The sequence below is a fragment of the Calonectris borealis genome, chromosome 2, assembly GCF_964195595.1.
Source record: "Calonectris borealis chromosome 2, bCalBor7.hap1.2, whole genome shotgun sequence".
Taxonomy (NCBI): domain Eukaryota; kingdom Metazoa; phylum Chordata; class Aves; order Procellariiformes; family Procellariidae; genus Calonectris; species Calonectris borealis.
Genome location: NC_134313.1, coordinates 48,676,018 through 48,696,335, shown reverse-complemented (window position 1 = coordinate 48,696,335; position 20,318 = coordinate 48,676,018). Strand labels below are relative to the sequence as shown.

The 20,318-nt window shown below is 33.3% G+C and overlaps 1 protein-coding gene across 1 annotated transcript in view; it reads right to left on the bottom strand.

Moving 5' to 3' along the window:
• CCDC178 (coiled-coil domain containing 178) overlaps positions 1 to 15,455 on the bottom strand; it is a 67,909-nt gene extending 52,454 nt beyond the window's left edge. The window contains exons 1-6 of the mRNA XM_075140719.1: positions 15,438 to 15,455; positions 11,005 to 11,094; positions 8,982 to 9,109; positions 6,874 to 6,908; positions 4,220 to 4,314; positions 2,669 to 2,869 (exon numbers count right to left, since the gene is read on the bottom strand). Of these exons, the coding sequence (XP_074996820.1) occupies positions 2,669 to 2,869; positions 4,220 to 4,314; positions 6,874 to 6,908; positions 8,982 to 9,109; positions 11,005 to 11,071 (526 nt within the window). The 5' untranslated portion in view covers positions 11,072 to 11,094; positions 15,438 to 15,455. The remainder of the gene's footprint in view (positions 1 to 2,668; positions 2,870 to 4,219; positions 4,315 to 6,873; positions 6,909 to 8,981; positions 9,110 to 11,004; positions 11,095 to 15,437) is intronic.
• Between the last annotated feature and the right edge of the window lie 4,863 nt (positions 15,456 to 20,318).

Genomic DNA, 20,318 nt, shown 5'->3' with positions numbered 1-20,318 from the left:
AAGTGAGGGATGGTTTTGTTTTTATGAAGGAAATTAAAACATCTAGCCTTAAGGCATATCTAGAGAACGCTGTTATAACACAAGAACAGCTCTACTGAGCTTTCTAGTCTCCAGCACCAGATGTGGATGCAGAGGAAGAACAGGGCAAGTATAAATCACACATCCTGTTAATATGCCAACTATTTCCAGTTCAGGGACACTTCCTGAACTAAATGTGGCTTCAAGAAAGCTAAACTAAAGATACAAACTCAAAGCCAACAAACAAAACATATTCATGTTGCCACCCACAAGGATGTCAGTCTTTTAGTTCAGTTTGCTGCATTTACTTTTCTGACTTTGGCATGAATTTCCTATGGATGGAAAATGAAAATATGTGACTAGACCACTGGTTACTGAATGACAACACATATTTAATTTTGCTCAGAAAAAAAAAGCTTATTAAAGATGGTGTCCTGCAGCAGCTGATGTTCTATATGAAAAAATTATTGGTATGAAACTAGGGAAAGTAAAGTAAGATTATCAGATAAGAAAAAAATCAGAAAATGTCTCAAGAGCAGTAAACTGCCATAAATTTGAGAGAAAGAAGCACATTTTACTGAGAAAAAAAGGCTCTCTGGCTCTGAGAAGTAGCTGTGGAATATTCAACAGTTGATAAATTTTGCTGTTTTAATAAAACACAAATTTACAAAATTATTATTTCATTGCTACTAAAAGTTAAAGAGACATTGTATGAATAAGTGGCTTTTCTACATCATACAAAGTGATACCTAACTTTAAGATGAACAAAATGTGTTTTGCATTGGATTTTTGTTATATTTCAGAGAAGGTAATTTCAGAAGATAGGTTATGTCACTGCAATAACCTGACATAGGTGTGCTACAGGACATAGATACAGCAGGAACTAGCAATAATGGAAATCAAGGGAAGTCTGAAGAAATAACAGGATACAATGTCTACTCTGAATGGGTCATACAAGCTCTTAATTAAGAATCTCCTGGGTTTGTAATACTTAGATTAGGGATAATTATAACATCCCTGAGGGTCTTTTCCCTTTATCCTCAATTCCATTTTAGCATAATTTTTGTCTTATACATAATACTATGAAAAGTTATAATCCTGAAAATTACAAATTTACTCCAAGGACAACGTCATACTGACATAGCACACTGATAAATCAAGGGAGAAGAGTTGGTTAATTTTCACAACCAAACTTCATGCTGGTTTATTTTGTGCGTTTTTTTAAAATACTTTATCATTGCATATATTAACAGAATTGAAAATGTGTTAATTATATTCCACTATTCCAAACTTCTGGTATTTATAGAGAATGCTAAACAGTAAAGTAAAAGCAACAGGAATGTATAGCAACATGCAAAAATTATTTACAGCTGCATCACTGTAGGTAAGTACATGAATAAGTAAAAAGTAACATCTCTGCAGCTCAAATCCTGAACTACTGTGCTGAAGAATGAAGATTATATTATCAACTTTCTCTTCTTGCAGTTCTTTGCTTCTGTAAAATTGCCCTTTCCATTGCCACAGGATTTTCTCCTGAAATCAGTTTCTAACCTCTCAATGAATTTTCATTCTGATTCTTTATTCAATCTCCTCCTCTTGTTTTCAGGGCATCATAAATTGTACTTCAGAGGCAATTGCTTTTAAGGAAAGCAATCTCTGCAAACTGGTAACACCTTAACACAGGTTTCTAGTTTCCAAGTCAAGAGTTAGCCATTGGCTAAAATAAACAAACAAACAAACAAACATACATTGTTCTCATATATTGTGAGGGATATGCACTATTTGACATTTTGCCTTCCAGGGGCGGGGGCGGGGAGGGAAGAGAGAGAGAGAGAAAAAAAAAGCATTTGGGACTAAACTGGCTTGCCACCATTATACACTGATTATCACTCAGTGTTTACCCATGAACAAACACAGTTAGGAAGACTCTTGCACTGTCACCACACCCTGGATTGTGAGGTATTTGTCGAAGATCTCAGGATGTTGTGCACCAGACTATGCACTAGAGTACCACCTGTGATTTTACATTTGGGAACCTGCTGTTACAAATTACGCAACTTTTCTATAAGTCTAGGTTCAGACGGTACCTGCTTCTGACCGTGAGTCAGAAGACAAACAGCAAACAGCTGCTAAGTAGCTTCTTTTTTTTTTTTTTCTTTAATTCTATTGTGTAGATGCCAGTTCATCACAAAAGGTAATAGTAAACGTACTTAGAATCTGTGATTTCAAGGAGACCTATCAATGGTTACGTCAAACAATTCCTACTAAATATGTAAATATTTTATTCAAGTTCATCACATTTTAATGTTTCCCAAAACAATTTTTTTTTTATTTGTGGTTTAATCTATGGTTTAACTCAAATGCATTATTTTATAACTCTGTTTCAGCTTCTCATTCCTTGCCCCAAACTGAGTATTTATTATCATCTTAAGAGTGTCTTGTCTACTCTTACGCTATTTCTCAAACAATGCTGAACATTCCACAGTATTCCCTATTTTTTTTCTGGATATATATTCAAACATACCAAATTCAGAACAGTAAATATTGTACTCCTATTAGAGTAAACACAACTATAGTCCTATAATAATTCTTATTCTTGGTAATGAACTGACTGCAAAATAACAAATATTCTTAGTTTCAATACCAGTACCTTTTTGAACAGCTGCAGGGAGCTGCTGAAGCCTCCAAAGTGACATACAATCAATTTTCATGCCAAGCTTTTTCCTTCGCTGTTTCTCCAACTCCAAAGCTTTTTCTGCCTCCTCACGATCAGCCTCCAGCCGCTTAATTAGCTCAGTAACTTCCAATAGCAAAGCTTCTGTTTCCTGCTTCCAGGTTAATGTCTTGCCACCTTTAAAAATACATTAAAAATATTTTTATGAAAGCTTAATCATATGCTCTTTATTTGAGCTTCATTCTCAACACAAAGTTGGCCTGTTCACATGCACCACAGTAAGCACAATTAGTTACATTGCTGTCTTTAAAAATACATGATAATTATTTCTTATGAAGGCTTAAACATAAACTCTTTATTCCAGCTTCTTTCTCAATATAAAGCTAGCCTCTTCGCATCTATCAAGGCAAGCACAACTGGTTACAAACAGAACTTTCACGTTCAATAGCATTTTCCTCCAGCTTATTTCCAATGCAGAGTGCAACAAAAATGTACCGATATAGATGGTACAAAATTTTCATCTTTGCCTCGTTGCTTGGGTAAGTAATCATCCAAATAACAGTACAAGTTCCTAATCATCTCAATTTTTAAGGGATACTTATTTCATTTTATTTTCCTAAGTAAGTACCGATGACTTCATTAAAGTCTTTGGAGTTCTAAGAATATTCAGTGTAACATCTCAACAGCACTGTTTTATTTGTGTTACACACGAATCATCAACATTTCATTCTGTGAAATTTGGCTATCAAAAATGCCTCAGTTATTTGTTTCAATAAAAAATCTTTGAGGTTATTATCCATTGTTCTGATCTATAAAAAATTGGAATTATATACGCTACAGAGCCCAAGACATTTCCATTTTGATTCCACAGTCAATAATTCCCTAAATTATTTTGATTAAAACCTGCAAGCATTGAAAAGAAGGACAACTACTTAAAACCTGGAGTGAAATTTTGGCTTCACTGCCATCAAAAGAAATTTTATCACACAATTTACTGCAGACAGGATCGCCTCAGGCTAGTAGTACTTAAAAGGTTGCACATTGGCTTAAAAAAAATTGCACACAATCTCTTTAATATTTAAAACTTAATTCAAAAACATATAATCTGAGTAAAGATGCAAACTGTAAAAAACAGAACTCTATGTTGGGAGTACGTTATGAGTACCCTGTAACAGCAATGCAGTTATTTGTTTTACAGAAACTAAATGAAAAAAAAACCCTAGAATTTCCAACAACCAACATAAATTGTTCAGCTGGTTCAAATCCTAGATGGGTTAAAATACAGTATTAATCTAAATACAGAAATGTAAAATATCTTCTTGCAAATAGGATGATTTAATAGTACTTAATGTAACATTTTAAAAGTATGTGTCAGCTTGACAGATGACACTCAGATTTCAAAGGATACATCATTTACAAAAGACACAAAGCAGGCAACAAGCAACTATTATTACAAATGCAAAGCATATATTAAATGAGGATAAGTAACTTTTACCACTCAGACTGAGTATTATGAAATATTTTTACCTTCACAAGATACATCAGCTTTTTTGAAATCCAAATTAGAGGATAATGATAACCAGATATCTTCAATAGATTCACCACTGATCTGTTTTGTTATCCTGTAGAAAAAAAACACTGTCAGTAAAAAATTTTAGATTGAATTTAAATTAGCATTGTTAAGTAAATATTACTTTCTCTAAGTCAAAATTTCCTTTCTTGAATCTTACACATTTAAATGCTGGCTAGTTAAATGGAATAATTGTTAAAAAACACTGCAAGTCATACAGAAGAATTATTAATTATACAATTCCCATATAAGTGTTTTTCTTATATTTCTTTTCAGAAATACAAGAAACAGATTTCTTTACATCTTGTTCTTACACAGATCTTCAATTTTTGTCCTCATACCCGAGGATGTGCGAAAGAGAAACTGTTGTAGAAAAGCTGTTACCCTTTCCAAGTTCTGAATATACAGGAGCAATATATGCTATACTTTCCAGACTCTCCTAAGAGGCAGAAGCATTTAGTGCTGTATCTGTGCATTGCCACTGCAGGTCAGATGTAGTTTCAGTTTTATCAGTTTAAGTGAAGTCATTACTTGAGGGTCAACAATGAAGAAAACAGATTTTTTAGAGATACAAAGGAAAAACAATCAAGGCACAAGGCTTAATCAGTTTCCAACAGAAAAGCTTTTGAAATCTCCGAGACTCAAAAGCAGAGATGAGGAGGGCTTTGTTAAAATGAGATTAGGACAAATTTAACCTGCAAGTAAGTGGGTGAAAGAAGTAACACAAGTAGTCGAAGAAGAACACAAGCAAATCATAGCCCGCATGTGAACTTAAGAGGGTCACTAGCCTACTGGAGTTGAGAACAAGGGGAGGAAGGATAACACCATCTGCTTATGCCCACATGTGCAGCTTAAAGAGCACATACAAGTTCTTCATATGGAGCTAAGACGAAATGAAATCTGCAGTTACAGCATTACATCGCACATATATGCATAATGTGAACATATATATTTTAAAGAACTCTACAAAAAAGTTCCTTTTCCATGAAGAAATAACAGACAAAAAGCCAAAAGAGACAAAATGCCAAAAACAGACCAAAAGAAATACTATTGAAGCCTTCAAGATTAACAGAAGCTACATCTAAATTACAGGGAATAGAACAAAAAATTTTGTGCAATAAGGAAAATAGTAAGACATTGGACAGGAAAACTGGGACCTGGTGATGGAAGAGATATCAAATTAGACGCAGGAGTTTGATAAACAGGAGTTAGGTAAGTAGGCAAACACAAAATAACTCAATAGGTATATCTGATATGAAATAAAAATATGCAGGGAAATACAGGGTTTGTTAAGCAAAACAGCCAGGACAAGCAGCTCAGTGCATGAGATACATTCTCTTCTTCAAACTCCTCTTTTAGTCTTTGTAACTAGAACTACATCATCAAGTAGCCTGCATCATGAATAATACAATTTAAAATCACACATTCAGACTTCTTTTGCGTACTTTCTGAGTACTTGGCTTTGAAATACACTTGTATTGTATCCTAGGTTAGGAGAAGTCTGAGTTCTTTAGTGCATTTCAAAATACATGCAGCCAAGATGTAAAATTTAGAAAAAAACTACATGAGTTTTATGTTTTAATATTATGTTTTAAATTTACATTTTAAAATTACATTTTAAATTTATAACCTTTAACAACTCTGTATATATTCTAGGTATCTCCAGTGCAAACATATGTAGAAAAAACAATTCTTCAACTTGTTATTTTTAATTTAGGAATTATGTTCTGTTTTTATTTTAACAAGCATCCTCTCTTGCTCTCTTAACTTTAAAGATACATAGTTGCAAACACTATAGTGTGATTCAAGGCAATTTTGACACTCACACATAAGTTTTTTGAACTAAACATAAGTAGCTGGAAAACTACACTGAAAACACAAAAATAATGCATTTAATAAGACTCTTAACATTATGCAGTATAGGAAAATGAGGAAAGAAAAAAATGAAAAAAATCTTGGTTTTTTCCCCATCGTATTACAGCATGTGATGAAGAAATGGCTGTTTCATTCAAACTTTTTTCCTACTCCGTTTTTTAATTACTTGTCCTCTCCCTGTGTGTAGCCAAGCTGAAATGAGACTAAATTTGACCCTCAATGCAAATTCAGAAAATTGTACACAGTATTTACAGAACTTTACAAAGATCAGAGTAAGTATGCAGAAACATTCAGAATGCTTATACGTCATGTTCTAACCTAAAACTTAAAGCAACAAGAGCTTAAAATAAGGATCCTTACTCATATTTAGGTATCTCAGATAACTGGTACAATTGGCACAATTTCAGAAGTATCAATAACTGAACAACTGTTACCAACAGAAATTCATCACTTAGGTGGGTCGTGACACCTGCGATCATCTTGAATCTTTGAAAATTAAACACTGAATAGGAAAGATACGAGAAATTCTCCATAAACACTTCTGGTCTTCTGAAGTAACTAGATCCTGCAGACACTAAGAATGCTTATTTTAGATGTATTCTATGTTGCAGAAGAACTTGGAAAATTCTACAGGTCACAGAGCAGACTTTATAGTCAGACTAACATCTCATCAAATAATTACTTGACATTAAAATAAATGCATTATTTTGTATGATTTTGTATGTATGATTCTTACCACGGTATTTTCTCCTCCTTAAACACATAACCATACTGCAAAAGCAAAACATAAACTCCATTATACATCTCAGATGCTATACACTTCTTTTGTTTCCTAACAAAAAACATAATAGGCCACTGAATTTAGTATCATAAGAGGATCTAATTAGTGTACATACAGATGAATGCTTTTTAACATTTTAAAATATTTACAAAGTTTTTGAATTCCTAAAAACTGTGCATCTCCAAACAGTGGGGAATAAAACCCAGATTTTGTACACACATGTTATGTATCACTCAATTTTGTAGAATGTGTTTTAAAAATCCCTTAATATTGTTAATTCTATTTACACTCTTAACTTCTGTAGTTTGTTTTTAATCTCAAAACTACAGCAGAGACTCTGTCTGAACTTCACATGCTTTTTCTTCATTAGGGCTATGTCTACAACAGTAAATGAAACACTGCCAGGGAAGTTTTCTGGGCCCAGCAACTTGATCATCTACACCATTAAATTGTTACTGAATCCTACTGGTACAACCTGTGGTAAGGGACATTACCACTTTCACAAACCATTCCCAAACTGTTTCCAAGCACGGTTCAGGAACTGTAAAGGGTCAGGGTCCATTCCTCAAAAGCAGTACGCATAATGTCCATCCTGTTTTGGAGGGTAAGAATTTAACAGTATGGATATAAGGTTTTCCATGTCTGGAACACATTGCTGGTAATATTTTAATTTACCAGCATAGATGTAAATAAATTCATATATAGACAAGAAAAATCCAAACTCCCTATATTTGTGGTATAATCATTTCAGTACATATGCCTAATTTTGATTTTTAAGAATGAAATACTCATACTATAGCAATCCCACCTTTTCTCCTCTTGACTCATAGTTACAATGATGTCACCATCTAGAGGCCTCTAGAGGCCTAATTTGAATGTCTGTATACTAAGTTACACAAACTTAGAAGAGATGTAGAAAATATGCACAAGACTTACACATACAATTTAAGCTAACGTTAAAATGAATAAACATCTGGACATGTCAATGCTTATCCATCTAATTCATGTATATTGATGACAAAATTATGACATTAAAATCATTTCAGTATTCTCATGTTATTTTAAATAAAGGTGAATGAGGCAATATAAAATTTCCTATCAAATTAATGTTTATGCTGTAAATCAAGATATAACAGTAGTTCATGCACCTTGGATTCTTTTAGTATCTATGCTGCAGTTGCAGAAATCTCCCTGCAGAGTGTTTAACAGCGTTTGTGGAATACTAATGTAAGATAGTTTTCCTGATGTGCTACTATGATGACATTACTGTCGGTATTGGAGATAAATTATTTAAATATAACTTGTCTGTGCAAGCAGCGATCAGATCTTATTACTGCAGTGTAAGTTTATTAACATTTGGAAAACACTTCTCCAGCAAAAGTGAATTATTTAAATGATACTAATCATGCTCTCAAAGAAGTTAATGGGAAGATTTTACAACACTTTAAAACAGTATATATTGCATTCTTTCTTCATCTACCTACCCGTTTTTTTAGCTTCCCTTTATTCTCGTTTCTATTCACACAAAATCTATATAGGCTAGGAAAACATCATGTATTGCTAGAGAAAGAAACATAATATTTTCAAATTCATGTCTCTCAACATGAGAGTAAAGAAATTTTTTAATCAAGGAATTGTTAAGTACTGTTCAGGAAAAAACACTGCTTACTATAAATGACAGAAAATGGCAGACAGTTCAATTTGTCTATCTACTCAAGATTAGTATCAAAAACTATTTTGCATACAATTGATATCATTGAAGCAACTTGACTCTGTGTGCATCTGAATTGTCATATATGAATTTACTAATTTTTATGATATATTGATATTACATTACGATATTGTGGCATATTGATTTTAATAAGAGAGTTTGATTTGCCACAACTGTTAAGTAGATGAAAAACACATCATGACCTGTAAATGAACCTGCTGGGCACTATTTTGGAGAGTATATATGACATGAAGTTAAATTTTTACAAAAATCAACATAGTAATCCTATTTAAAAACATACTTATTCCTATAAAGATAAAAAGCACTTGGCCATTTTCAACCATAAATGTACCTGTTGAAAGCATTTCTCAATCTTTAATTCTAACTCTTGAATGTGAGCAATAGCTTTGTTAATGCAGGGTAATGGAGTATTTACAAAAGCACAGCTACGTTGCCTGGTGGTGATCCACTTGTTTTTATCTGGAAAAAGAAAGAGCATACAGAAGGTTGGTAAACCTCATGTGTGGGCATGTGTGAGATTTTCTCATACCTGATTTTCTTCCTTTAATTTGGAACTTGGTAAGCTTTGGTCTTGAAATTGACTAAGAGAACAGTACCCTCTACTACTATGCACACTTCGTGCACAAAATGTTATTCCTTTTTGAATACAATCTCAAATACAAGGAGAGGAATTCAAAAATGTTTGAAGAATATGAAGGAATAATTTGAAAGAGATGAGACATGATAAAGGGGGCTAGGATCAAAATACAATTTGCTATAACTAATTTTACATAATTCATCCCAAATGAATCGAGTTTGATGATTTTACGCTAGTCCTCAGCAAGGATTTTGTCCAAACAGTAAAATAATATCAGAACCCAAAAAGGCAAAGGTGGCAGAAATGCCCAGAGCAAAACAGAAAAGGTCACAGGGCCTTAGAGGCAAGTTTAGACTACTCTTACGTATACAATACTTAGTTCCAGCAAATGTTTGCTTCAACCTTATGAAGGGATGAAGTTCCAAAACAGTAGTTCCCATGCTGGGAATTTAAAGCTACATGACATAAATGAACTGTTTTACGAGAACATGTGGATTTCACAATTATGTTTTCTTTAAAGTCTGTTAGCCTTATAACCACATAAATAAATGATACTGTGACACACTATTGAATGTTAACAATTTAATTAATACACAGAATGGGAATCTGACTGTAGAGGTCACTAATGAAAGGTGTCAGGAACAAGACACTGAAACTTAGCAGTAGAGCTATTAAAAAGTGTAAGAAGCTGTCCTACAAACATGAAACATTAACCTAATTATGTTCAGGGAGATACAATGCTTTAATGTGCCTTGGAGATGAACCAAAAATAACAATAACAGTAATAGGGATTAAACTGTAAAGTAGAACCAGATAACCTTCATATACAGTCTGGGGATTTGTTGTTTTTTTTTTTTTTTTAAAAGAATAATCTCTTAAGTGTCTTAATTAAAGTGTCAGCCTAAAACGTTAAAAGTCTGTAGGTTACATAAGGCTCTTTTAACTTTAGTTTATCATAAACAGCCTTACTGGAATGGAAAAGATGGTTTGCAAGATTTTGTTTGAAAAGACAGCCCACTAAAATGGATATCAAAACCTATTTCATAGGATCTTGCTCTGCCTGTTCCTAGAGCCAGAAACCTTCACAGGATGCCTACACAGCACAATCCTAACAAAGCATATATAGACTTGGTATCTTTTTTGTACTCTAAAGCACAACACAGAAGTTCAGATTTTGAGACCAACATTATTTAATTTCCCCTAGTTGCTTCTACTGTTATTACTCTTACATTTTACTAAATTAACATTAATGTTGTTGTAAAAATTATGTTTATTTTCTTTACATCACTAATGCAACAAACAATACCACCATTTAAAAAAAATTCTGAAATTTTTGAACAGCTTTAATAAAAAAAGATTACTCTCTTACTGCTTTGGTCTTCCTTGGTAAATGCAAATATTTATACATGCAAGTCTTCTAATCCCGTTGTAAAAGCAAGCTAGAAATACAACTCAGTGAGAAAGTGGAATTATTTACCATTTCCTTAAAATCTAAAAATTAAATTTAAATGACAAGTGAAATACAGCCAATTTTGTTTTCAGATAGAAAACTGAACTACCATTAGAGGATGGAGTGACACCAGTAAGTCAATAACTGACACTCAAAGTCTACAAATTCATCATTTGTATGCAGGTTTTTCAAGCAGCGTGACATAAGAACCAAGAAAGAGGAGTAGTGTTATATAATATTACAAATACAAAATATAAAATAATTTCTTATATCTTAAATTTAAGCCCTTCATTAAATTATTTGAAAACTGTATAATAGAAGACATACCTGACGTACCTTGGGATGGCCCATTACTGTCCTTAGAAGAATAGGAAAATGACTGTGTTTCAAACATTATTGCTGGTAGTACTTTTCAGCCTAATGATTAGAAAAATAATAATACATATACATATATACATACACATATACACATTTCAAAAATTCTTATTTTCATCAGCAAGAAAATGTATTCATCAATGATATATCTACAGTATTTTTAAAGGTTAGCAAATTCATTTTCACTTTTCCTACTAAGGGAAAAACAGCAATTAAACAGTTGATGGCAGTACAAATCACACAGTGGATCCTATTTAAGTAATGAAATTACAGTTAAAAAGCAAATGAAAAACAAGACCGCCAAATTTCAACCTATGTGGCCTGGGTTTTTAAATTATACAGGTTATTTCGAAGCCTATCATGACAGTGGTAACCAACACTAACTAGAAAAATGTGAAAAAACAAAATGGAGAACCTATGAGACGAATTTTAATTAAAAAACTGTCAATGGAAGGGAGGTCTATAAACCTGTAGTCTGAAACACTCTCGTCTCAATGGACAGAAGATAAATATGAGAGGAAAATAATCTACCTATTTACATATAAACTTGTAACTCAGATTTACTACAATAAACAAAACCAACATTATTTATTTATAATTTACATAATTCAGAAAAATAATACTGGCTGAAAACTTAGATAAGTAAGCCTCAGGACGTTAAGCTGAGGTAATTTACCAAAATATTTTATCACCCTTAAAATTCATACATTTGACAAATAACTGTATTGCTATACAGAGATCCAGGTGGACACCCCCCCGTCCCCACCCGCCCCAACTTGTGCAACTGGCATTCTAGAACTCCACAGTAAATTGTGGCTTCCAACTACTATCGACCTACAAAAACTGACTAGTAAAAAAGCAAAAAAAACCCAACACCTATATTACAGTTTTCATCAATATAAAATACTGGAAACAAATATCACATAGATCATAGATTTTAGCATTCCATATTCTTGTAAGTAGTACTATTAAAAAATAGAGATACGTTTATTCCAAATACTCTGAAATGGAAAATAGTTGCCTGAGAGTCCAACTGGATGGATGGGCAGAGAAAAAAAAGAGCAAGACCAAAATATGCTCTTCACACTTTCCACACCTCAGATTATTGATCCATGAAACTCAAACTCAAGTCTCTTCCGAAGAGATGTTAGAAGAATGAACTTCCATGCACTGCAATGCAGACAGCATTATTGCTCTGTTACCATAACAAACTAATTGACTTGAAAACTCTGAAAAATACCAACAAAACCTTTCAAACTAAAGCTATGGAAAAGATTTTTTAAAATTAAATAAAGTTCGTAATACAAATAACAAAGTTTCAAGTCACTACATTTTCAACTATGCAACTCTCCTTAGGAAATGTATGGAAAATGTATTATATGAGCCATTCTTGCATGTTATTTGCACATTAATACCTATTTTTTCCAAGTTTGGTGGCTTTTTCAATTTCCTGAAACAATTATTGCCAATGGCGGGACTCAATGTTGTTCAAAGAAATACGCCAATTTGGCAAGTTGGAATTTTTAACTGTATATCTGACATGATGTCAGCTTCTTGGACTCTGCAAAGTGATATTCTACTCTCCTACAGGCTCATCCTGACAGTCAGACCAGATGGACCATATTAGCTCCAAAAAGGAGTATAAAAGAATCTGAAACTCTTAGTAAGTCAAAGAAAAGAAGTATTGACAGACAGAATAGCTCTAGAAAGGAGAAAAATACTACATACAAAAGGATGAAATCCAGAAAAAAAAGCTTAAGAACAGTTTCAATTTGTTGTTGCTTATATAGCCAGTAATACATCCGGAACAAGGTATGAACAGGCTATTATCTGATACGTGAGCATGTGTTAAGAAAAAGGTGAGAACATCACTTGCCTGGTAAGGATTCATATACACAACACAAAGACACATTCCACTGTACATAACAACCCACCGAAAAAAAAGTATATTGGACAAATCTGCAGTTGATGACAAAAGTATCATTTCAGTCTGAGGCTTGGAAAAAAAATTAGTCAGCACGTAGTTCATTTGGTATCTGTTGAAAATCTTAGCCTCAATATATACAAATATTAGACTATGTATTTTCACAGCTGTAGCTATCAAAATAGAAACAAAAAAATTTCTTTTATATTGTCCTATCCAGAAAAAATAAGCCAAATCCAGTGAGTTAGCACTCACAATTCTACCTCTGACCTTCAGGAAGTGTTATTCTGCACAAACTGTTCTACAGAATTCAAACTAACTTTCTCACTCTGACAAAGGAACCACTATGTTATCATATTACTACAGTATACCTTTTAAAAGTCATTGTATGCTACTCCATAAAGGAGTAAAAAAAGCATTGTCAATCTTTCATCAGGTACGTGTATATATCTATTTATAAAAATATATGTACACTGTATATATTATTAAATATGACTAAAGCTAAAATAAACACACACAACATTTTAATTACTTTCTTGGTACTTTACTATAACAGAAATAATTTGTCAGCTGATAAAAATAAATTTCTAATACCAACATCTCAAATAGAAGGATGAGGAACTAAAAAAATTTTGTTAAAAGCAAAATCCTCAATAAAATTTTTTCAATGAAAGAGATCAGAATCCAGATGTTAGAATTTCTATCCACGTAACATAAGCTAGTACTACTATTTCTCATCATAAATGCCATTCCCCAGGCAGAGCCTTGGGATATTCATAAATATGCTTCATAAAAAGCTTATTCTGTAAGAACCTTTTTCTCATCAACTCCCATACTTACCTCTTCACTAAAACTCTAATTCACTATTAAGTAAACTAAGTGCAAATTGAGATTATCTACTTCATAAGCACAATAGATATGGCCAAATCACAGAAGAATTTTGTTTAAAATGTTCTCACTGATTCCTGCTTCACTGTGACTATGCCATTTGTGTTGGAATTTTTCCTCCTTCCCCAAAATGCAGTCAGCATAAATAAAAATTATAAACTAATTCATAGTTAAGAGGAGCTAACACTCCATGAACAATCTTCATTTTATTCTATCATTTCCTAACCTCCAACTGTTAACTTCCTGCAAATACAGCATTTTACCATTTGATTTTAGGGTCCTAGAATTTTTTGCACAATTTCTGCCTGTCCTCAAGTAATGCAGTGAATCCTTTTAACCACTGAAATGCAGCCCAGGTTTACTTCAGAATACGCAGAAAGGGATTAATGTCCCTGAAATTATTCCCCCAAACTACAATTAGTGCAGATGTTTCAAAATAGCACACAGTGTTGTTCAAATAGCACTTTGCAGCATTGAAATGTGTTATGGTGATAGTCAGGTCTCACGCTTGAAAAGAAGGCTTCATGTAGAATTTGATAGGCTGGCTAATATAAACCACCAACTCTAATAAAAAGATTAGAATTATTATTAAAAGCAACAAAAGACAGGAAGAATTCCTTAGGTTCTTTGTTGTATTTTATTCCTTTCACAGGAACAAGATCCCAAGAACTAGTCCATTATACCAGCTACTTTAAGCTTTAAGAAGGGAATTAAGGTCAAATAATGTACTCTCAAAAACTTCTAATGGTATCCAAAACTAAAAATATTATAGCTGAGATCCTACTATTATCATATACCTGAAATAGTTCTGTATCAAAATCAATCTGATTTTTTTCCAGTATTCCACTCTTCTTGTGATTCATTCCAGCTAGATTGTATACAATTCAAATAAACTTAATCCCAATTATTTTTCCACAGACCTTAGTGCAAATATGAACTCCAAACAAACAAACAAACCCACAGACAATTAAATATGATGAAAACCAAGGACTGGAAATCTGTAATAGGTAAGGGAATTAAATCCAGGTATTCTGTGCCATAGTGATGAATGATACACTTTGTCTTTCTCTACATATTCTTGAGTTCCACCTTTCTGACACAAATCAGAAAAGAGGAATTACACTTTTACCAACTAGTACTGAGAAAATAAATACCTTAAGATTAAGAGCTGCTCACATTCTGCAACATGGGTTCACATCAAACATAACTATCTCTGACTAAAGGTGCTACCTAATCTACTATTTCAGTGTCCTTCCTCACACATTCCAAGACCAGAAACAAAACAATAGGAGAATTACTATTCTCTTCCTTATTCCTGGGAGGTCAAAGAGACCTGACAGTAGTAGGAATAATATCCCTGCTCAAGCAAAAAACGAATTCAATTCAATTGTTAGAAATGAGCACCCGAAATTCTATTACCACAAGAATCATCCAAATATGTTTTAAAGATGATTACTACCAATGTTCATGCTACTAAGCATGTTAGTTATTTGATCTGTCCCCTTACCCATAATTAAAATATCATGTACTATAGCACAATATTTTTGCAAAGATTATTAAATCTTAAACCTACCATATTCCATTCTGTTGTATATGTCTAAATGAAATACAGTGAATATTGGTTACCATAGTAACCACAGAACTGAAGAAATTTAGTTTTGGCATAATTGCTGCATATGTTCGTACAAATCACATCTCTTATTCTGAGCATTAGAAATGAAGACACTTTTGAAGTCCATTTTTTAAAAATAGAGTAATGAAGAAACAAAAAATTAGATCAAGTATTTATAGACATAACGCAACATATTCTTGTTTAATTCACTCATTCACTTTTCTTTTATAATTAGAGTATATTTTCTCGCATTCTATTAATCCATTTAGTTAAATACTGTTTAAGCTATCTTTTTACTTATTGATAATTAAGCCAGTTCTGGTTTTGTCATTAAATTCAAAATACTATTTTAGAATAATAAATACATTATTAGTCAAACATCCAGAAATGGCTAAAGAAACTTCAGCAAAAATAAACTTACAGCAACAGCCTGTAACAAACTTATTTTGTTTTTTCACTTGCAATGAAGTTCTCATTGAATAAGGATAAATTTATTTGTTTCTTTAGTTTCAAGAAATAGTAGAAAAGGAAAAAGCACTCTAGGCATGCTGACACTCAGCCTTACAACAGCATAATTTTCTCAGCAGCATTAAAAAACATGCATTCAGCAGGAACAAATTAACTCAATTCAACCAGCCTGTGAATTAGCTACAAACTCCTCTCCACTTCCTTATCAGCTCCCAGAATGAATCTTAAACGTCTCAAAAAAACCCCAACCCCAGAACAAACCCACAACCCGACAGGTCCGATGAACAGTAGGACAGTTGGATTTCTATGTTTTTACTTCAACGCTATAATTCTTTCATCCTTTCCCTTCTCTAGCTTTGCTCAATAATTTAGTTCCGATTCTGTTGTTTCAGAGCTACCTTATACTTATCAAGTTCATTACCATCAGTTCCTTTCATTTTAATATTCAGAAATACAAACAAACAATTTCAGAAGGAGTTTGGTACAGATAAACAGACAAATAAATAGTAGTTAAAAACACAGAGAGATCATCTCTACTTGAAACCTTTAAGTCTTGGAAACTTAAAAGTCTTTTCTTAAGCTGTCACATACATCGCACAAAAACCTGTAATCAGCCAATAAACTGCAACAAAGAAATGCAAAGTAAAAGTCCAAGAATTTGTTTAGCATACAGTGTCATGCTTCTAGCTTCAAGTACCAGCAATACCATTTTTGGTTTACCTTATCTCTTCAGACCTTCCTGGCATGAATGGGTCAAGGTCTTAATGAACTGGTGGAACTGATCCACAAATTTTGAAGGATATAACAGGTTCTCCAAAAAAAAGAAGATAAAACAGGAATAATGGATGAATGAAAGATGATATTATTATTTGAAATAATTGCTGTTTATTAAGTGATGGCCTCACTGATGTTGTAAAGAACAGAGAAAAAACGCTAAAAACATTTTACAGCCAAAAAAACCACCCCAGCATTCCCATGACATTAGAATCAGTAAAGTCTGGTTTTCCATGGATTTTTGTGCAACATTCCCTCACAGAAGCCCAGCTCCTCTCAGTGTCACTGAGCATGACTGACACAGCTTCCTTTGGTATTCCTTTCTGGGCATGTGCATAGGACCGGTTTGCAGCTTGGCTGGCTAACCAAGACACGACTCAATTAAGTCAGCTGACTGCTACTCTACACATTATGTAAAGGGCTAATTTATAACTCCTTTCTTTCAGATAAGGAAATAATTTGCGTCTTTCTTCCCGTTACTTAGCTGCCAATTTTCATGAAACTTGGAAGAACTTAGTAGCTTTGAGATTCCTACCCATCTGTCAAATCTGGTTGGAATAGACAAACGCTACTGGAGGACAGGCACTGGCAGATCATATACAGTGACAGCATACACTTTGTTTTCTTATACCAAAAAACCATCTTTAATTGGAGGCTGCCTAAAGTGACTGCCTTCATTTATTTCATAATCTTTCCATCAAACTATATTTTGTAAGGATCTTAAACTTCACTATTTTAGAAGTAATGCAGATAAAGGAGAAAAAGATGACATCTTGTATATGCTAAAAAATAAAGAACAACATAGAAAGACAAAAGCAAGTGAAAGAACAAAGTGTGAGGGTGCTGGCAATGGTAAAAAAAAGCAGATGGGATAGGGCATTCAAGGAATGAAAGATGCTTGCAAAGCAAAGCTGGAAAACACATATTATGCAGTAGGGAAAGGGAGTTAGTAAAAAGATACAAAGATGACAAAGTAAATGAGAGCTAAAGGGGAAGAAAAAAAAGACTAACAAAGCCTAGTTGCCAAAACTGGAATGGGACAATATAAGTAAAAATTACAGAGGATCTGTAAAAGAAAAAAAGAAATTGATTATTTAATTGAGCTTTTAGAAAGTTCTGTGATAGAACAGAAGGGGTCCAACTAGGTAGAAACTTTATTTTCTCTTTAGTGAAGTAGAAGTGTAGTAGAACGTGAAAACAGATTCCATTTGCAAAAAATGACTCCATGGATTGAAAGATCCAGGGCAGTTTCAACTAAATCTAAACCATTTCTGACAGATGCTTGTCAAATCTGCTTTAAAATCTTTTAGTGACAGTTTCTACCAGATGTCTACGCAAACTTAAACCAAACTTAACCATCCTTGCCATTAGTTAGCCATCCTAATGTGGATATAATCTCCTTGTTGTATCTATATGGACACAGAAAATAACAGATTGCCTTCATCTTGTAAACAACTTCTTAAGCATCTAAGAACTGCTATCTCTTTCCTTCTCTACTCTAAACAGACCAAATTCTTCTAATTTTTTACACAGACACACCCCCTGCCCAGAGATTATACCTTCCAACTGTTTTTCCACTCTCTTCCTCCAAATTCTCACCAGTTGGTCCAGGTCTTTCCAGGCATATATCCTAAGGAGACCACAGCCTTCCAGCTGATGCCTCACTAGTACTAAGAAGAACGCAAGTATTATGCAATGCTTTTGGTTTCATATCCTGATACAACCCTTGCTCCTATCACAACAGCATGATGATGGTTTTCATGTTTAGCGCTTCAACCTACCAGTCTTTTGCTACCTTACCTAGCATTTTCTTCTCCTCCGTACACATTATTTCTGATTATGTACTTTGTACTTGTTTTTACTGATTTACATCCTATTCTCTGACTTCTCAAGATCATTTCAAATTCCAAATGATCCTGTCCTCCAGAGTGCTTGCAGCTCCTCCCAGCAAGACATTGTGTCCAAATTGAGACACAGCCCTTGCTGTCAGTTTTATTCAGAGTACCTCCATTGTTCTACAGTGCCATGCATACGACATGGTTTGTGCCTAACATGACGATACTATGCTCTTTCAAAGAGAAAAAATGGAGATAAAACATTCTAAAATGCTGATCCATCTCTCTTTGATTTCCCATTTTAAGCTGTATGTATTTTATTACTTTATATTTCAGAGGGACTTGAAGTTAAATAGTAATTTTAGCCATTATGTATATTATATAAATAGTTCAGTTGCAAAGATTAGAGAAACAAAATGAGTTGAAAATTTGGCAGGATCATACAATCTATTTAAAATAAAAAAGGGAACACAACCCACTACTAAATAATATGAAATTGCTTCTGTGTGTTTTCTAGTTTGTAGAGAAGATCTTGCCAAATTCCCAATCAAGGGCTGACTAACTATAAACACATTCTTGTTCAGTTGGACTAAGATGTATTTTGTGGCACTGCTCAGATCTTAGCAGCTAATTAATTCTTGATGCTATATAGAGGTCTTGTTCAAAAAGAAAATGAATAGAAAAATATTTTTAAATTATACAGTCTCAGACTGCTTTTTTATAAGGATTCAACATTAAAGGGAAGACTAATTTATACAATTCAATATAGCTACATTAAAAGTACGTTCTTGTACCTGTCCTGCAATACAACCTTAGAAGATGACAGCTCCAAGACAAAGCTCTGCATGACAGGAAAATAGAAAAAAGAACAAAAAAAAAAGACTAAAAAGGTAATGACAATTACAAAATCAACAATATCCCCAAGCTGACTGGAACTGCTGCTTGCTCAAGCTAATTTTTTAACACCAGCTACCTTCCAAAATGAGACATCCTAAACCATAAAACTTTTTATCTAGGAAATGTGATCGTTACCTTTACTCAGTGTTTTTGCTCCATGATTCAGTAATTAACTTAAAATTTCAAACAAAGCTAAAATCACACAGTAAAAAGAATAAATAAATAATTTTTTAAAAATTTTATATGAGATTTTATTACATATTTGAGTAAAAAGAATGTAGGAAAGGGGTTTTTTTTGCTAGATTTACTCTGTCTCTAAATTTCTGCTTCACCACAGAATTGTTCTCAAGACATAATAGTTCACACCATGTACACAGTTCAAAGGTCATATAAACACCCATTTTTTCCTAGGGAGAGAGTTTAATTTCTTATCCATATGCACAGACTGGCATAATCCTTATTATCCTTTAAGGGGAGTCTTTACGCTCCTTAATGGCAGTGATAAACTATGCCAGTACAAAGCCCTTTTAGATGCATGTAGTTAGCCTAATATTAGGAGAATTACTGTAATGCATTACCTACCACATCACAGTTCATGGCACAAGTTTTGTGTATAGACAAGCCCTTTGAAGTTAAATAGGAAGAGCCTAAGAATCCAGATTTTTTCAGTACTCGCTGTTAAGCTGTTTCTTGTTTACACTGTGAAGGCAACTGACTCAGAAAACCAGAAAAATTCTGTAAATTATCTAATGTCCAACTTTGAGATACAGAATTCAAAATCAGTTAAAATCATTTTGCCTACATACTATCTAAACTCAATAGTTTCATACTGCAATTATTACAAAGATCATAACAGTGTACAAAATCA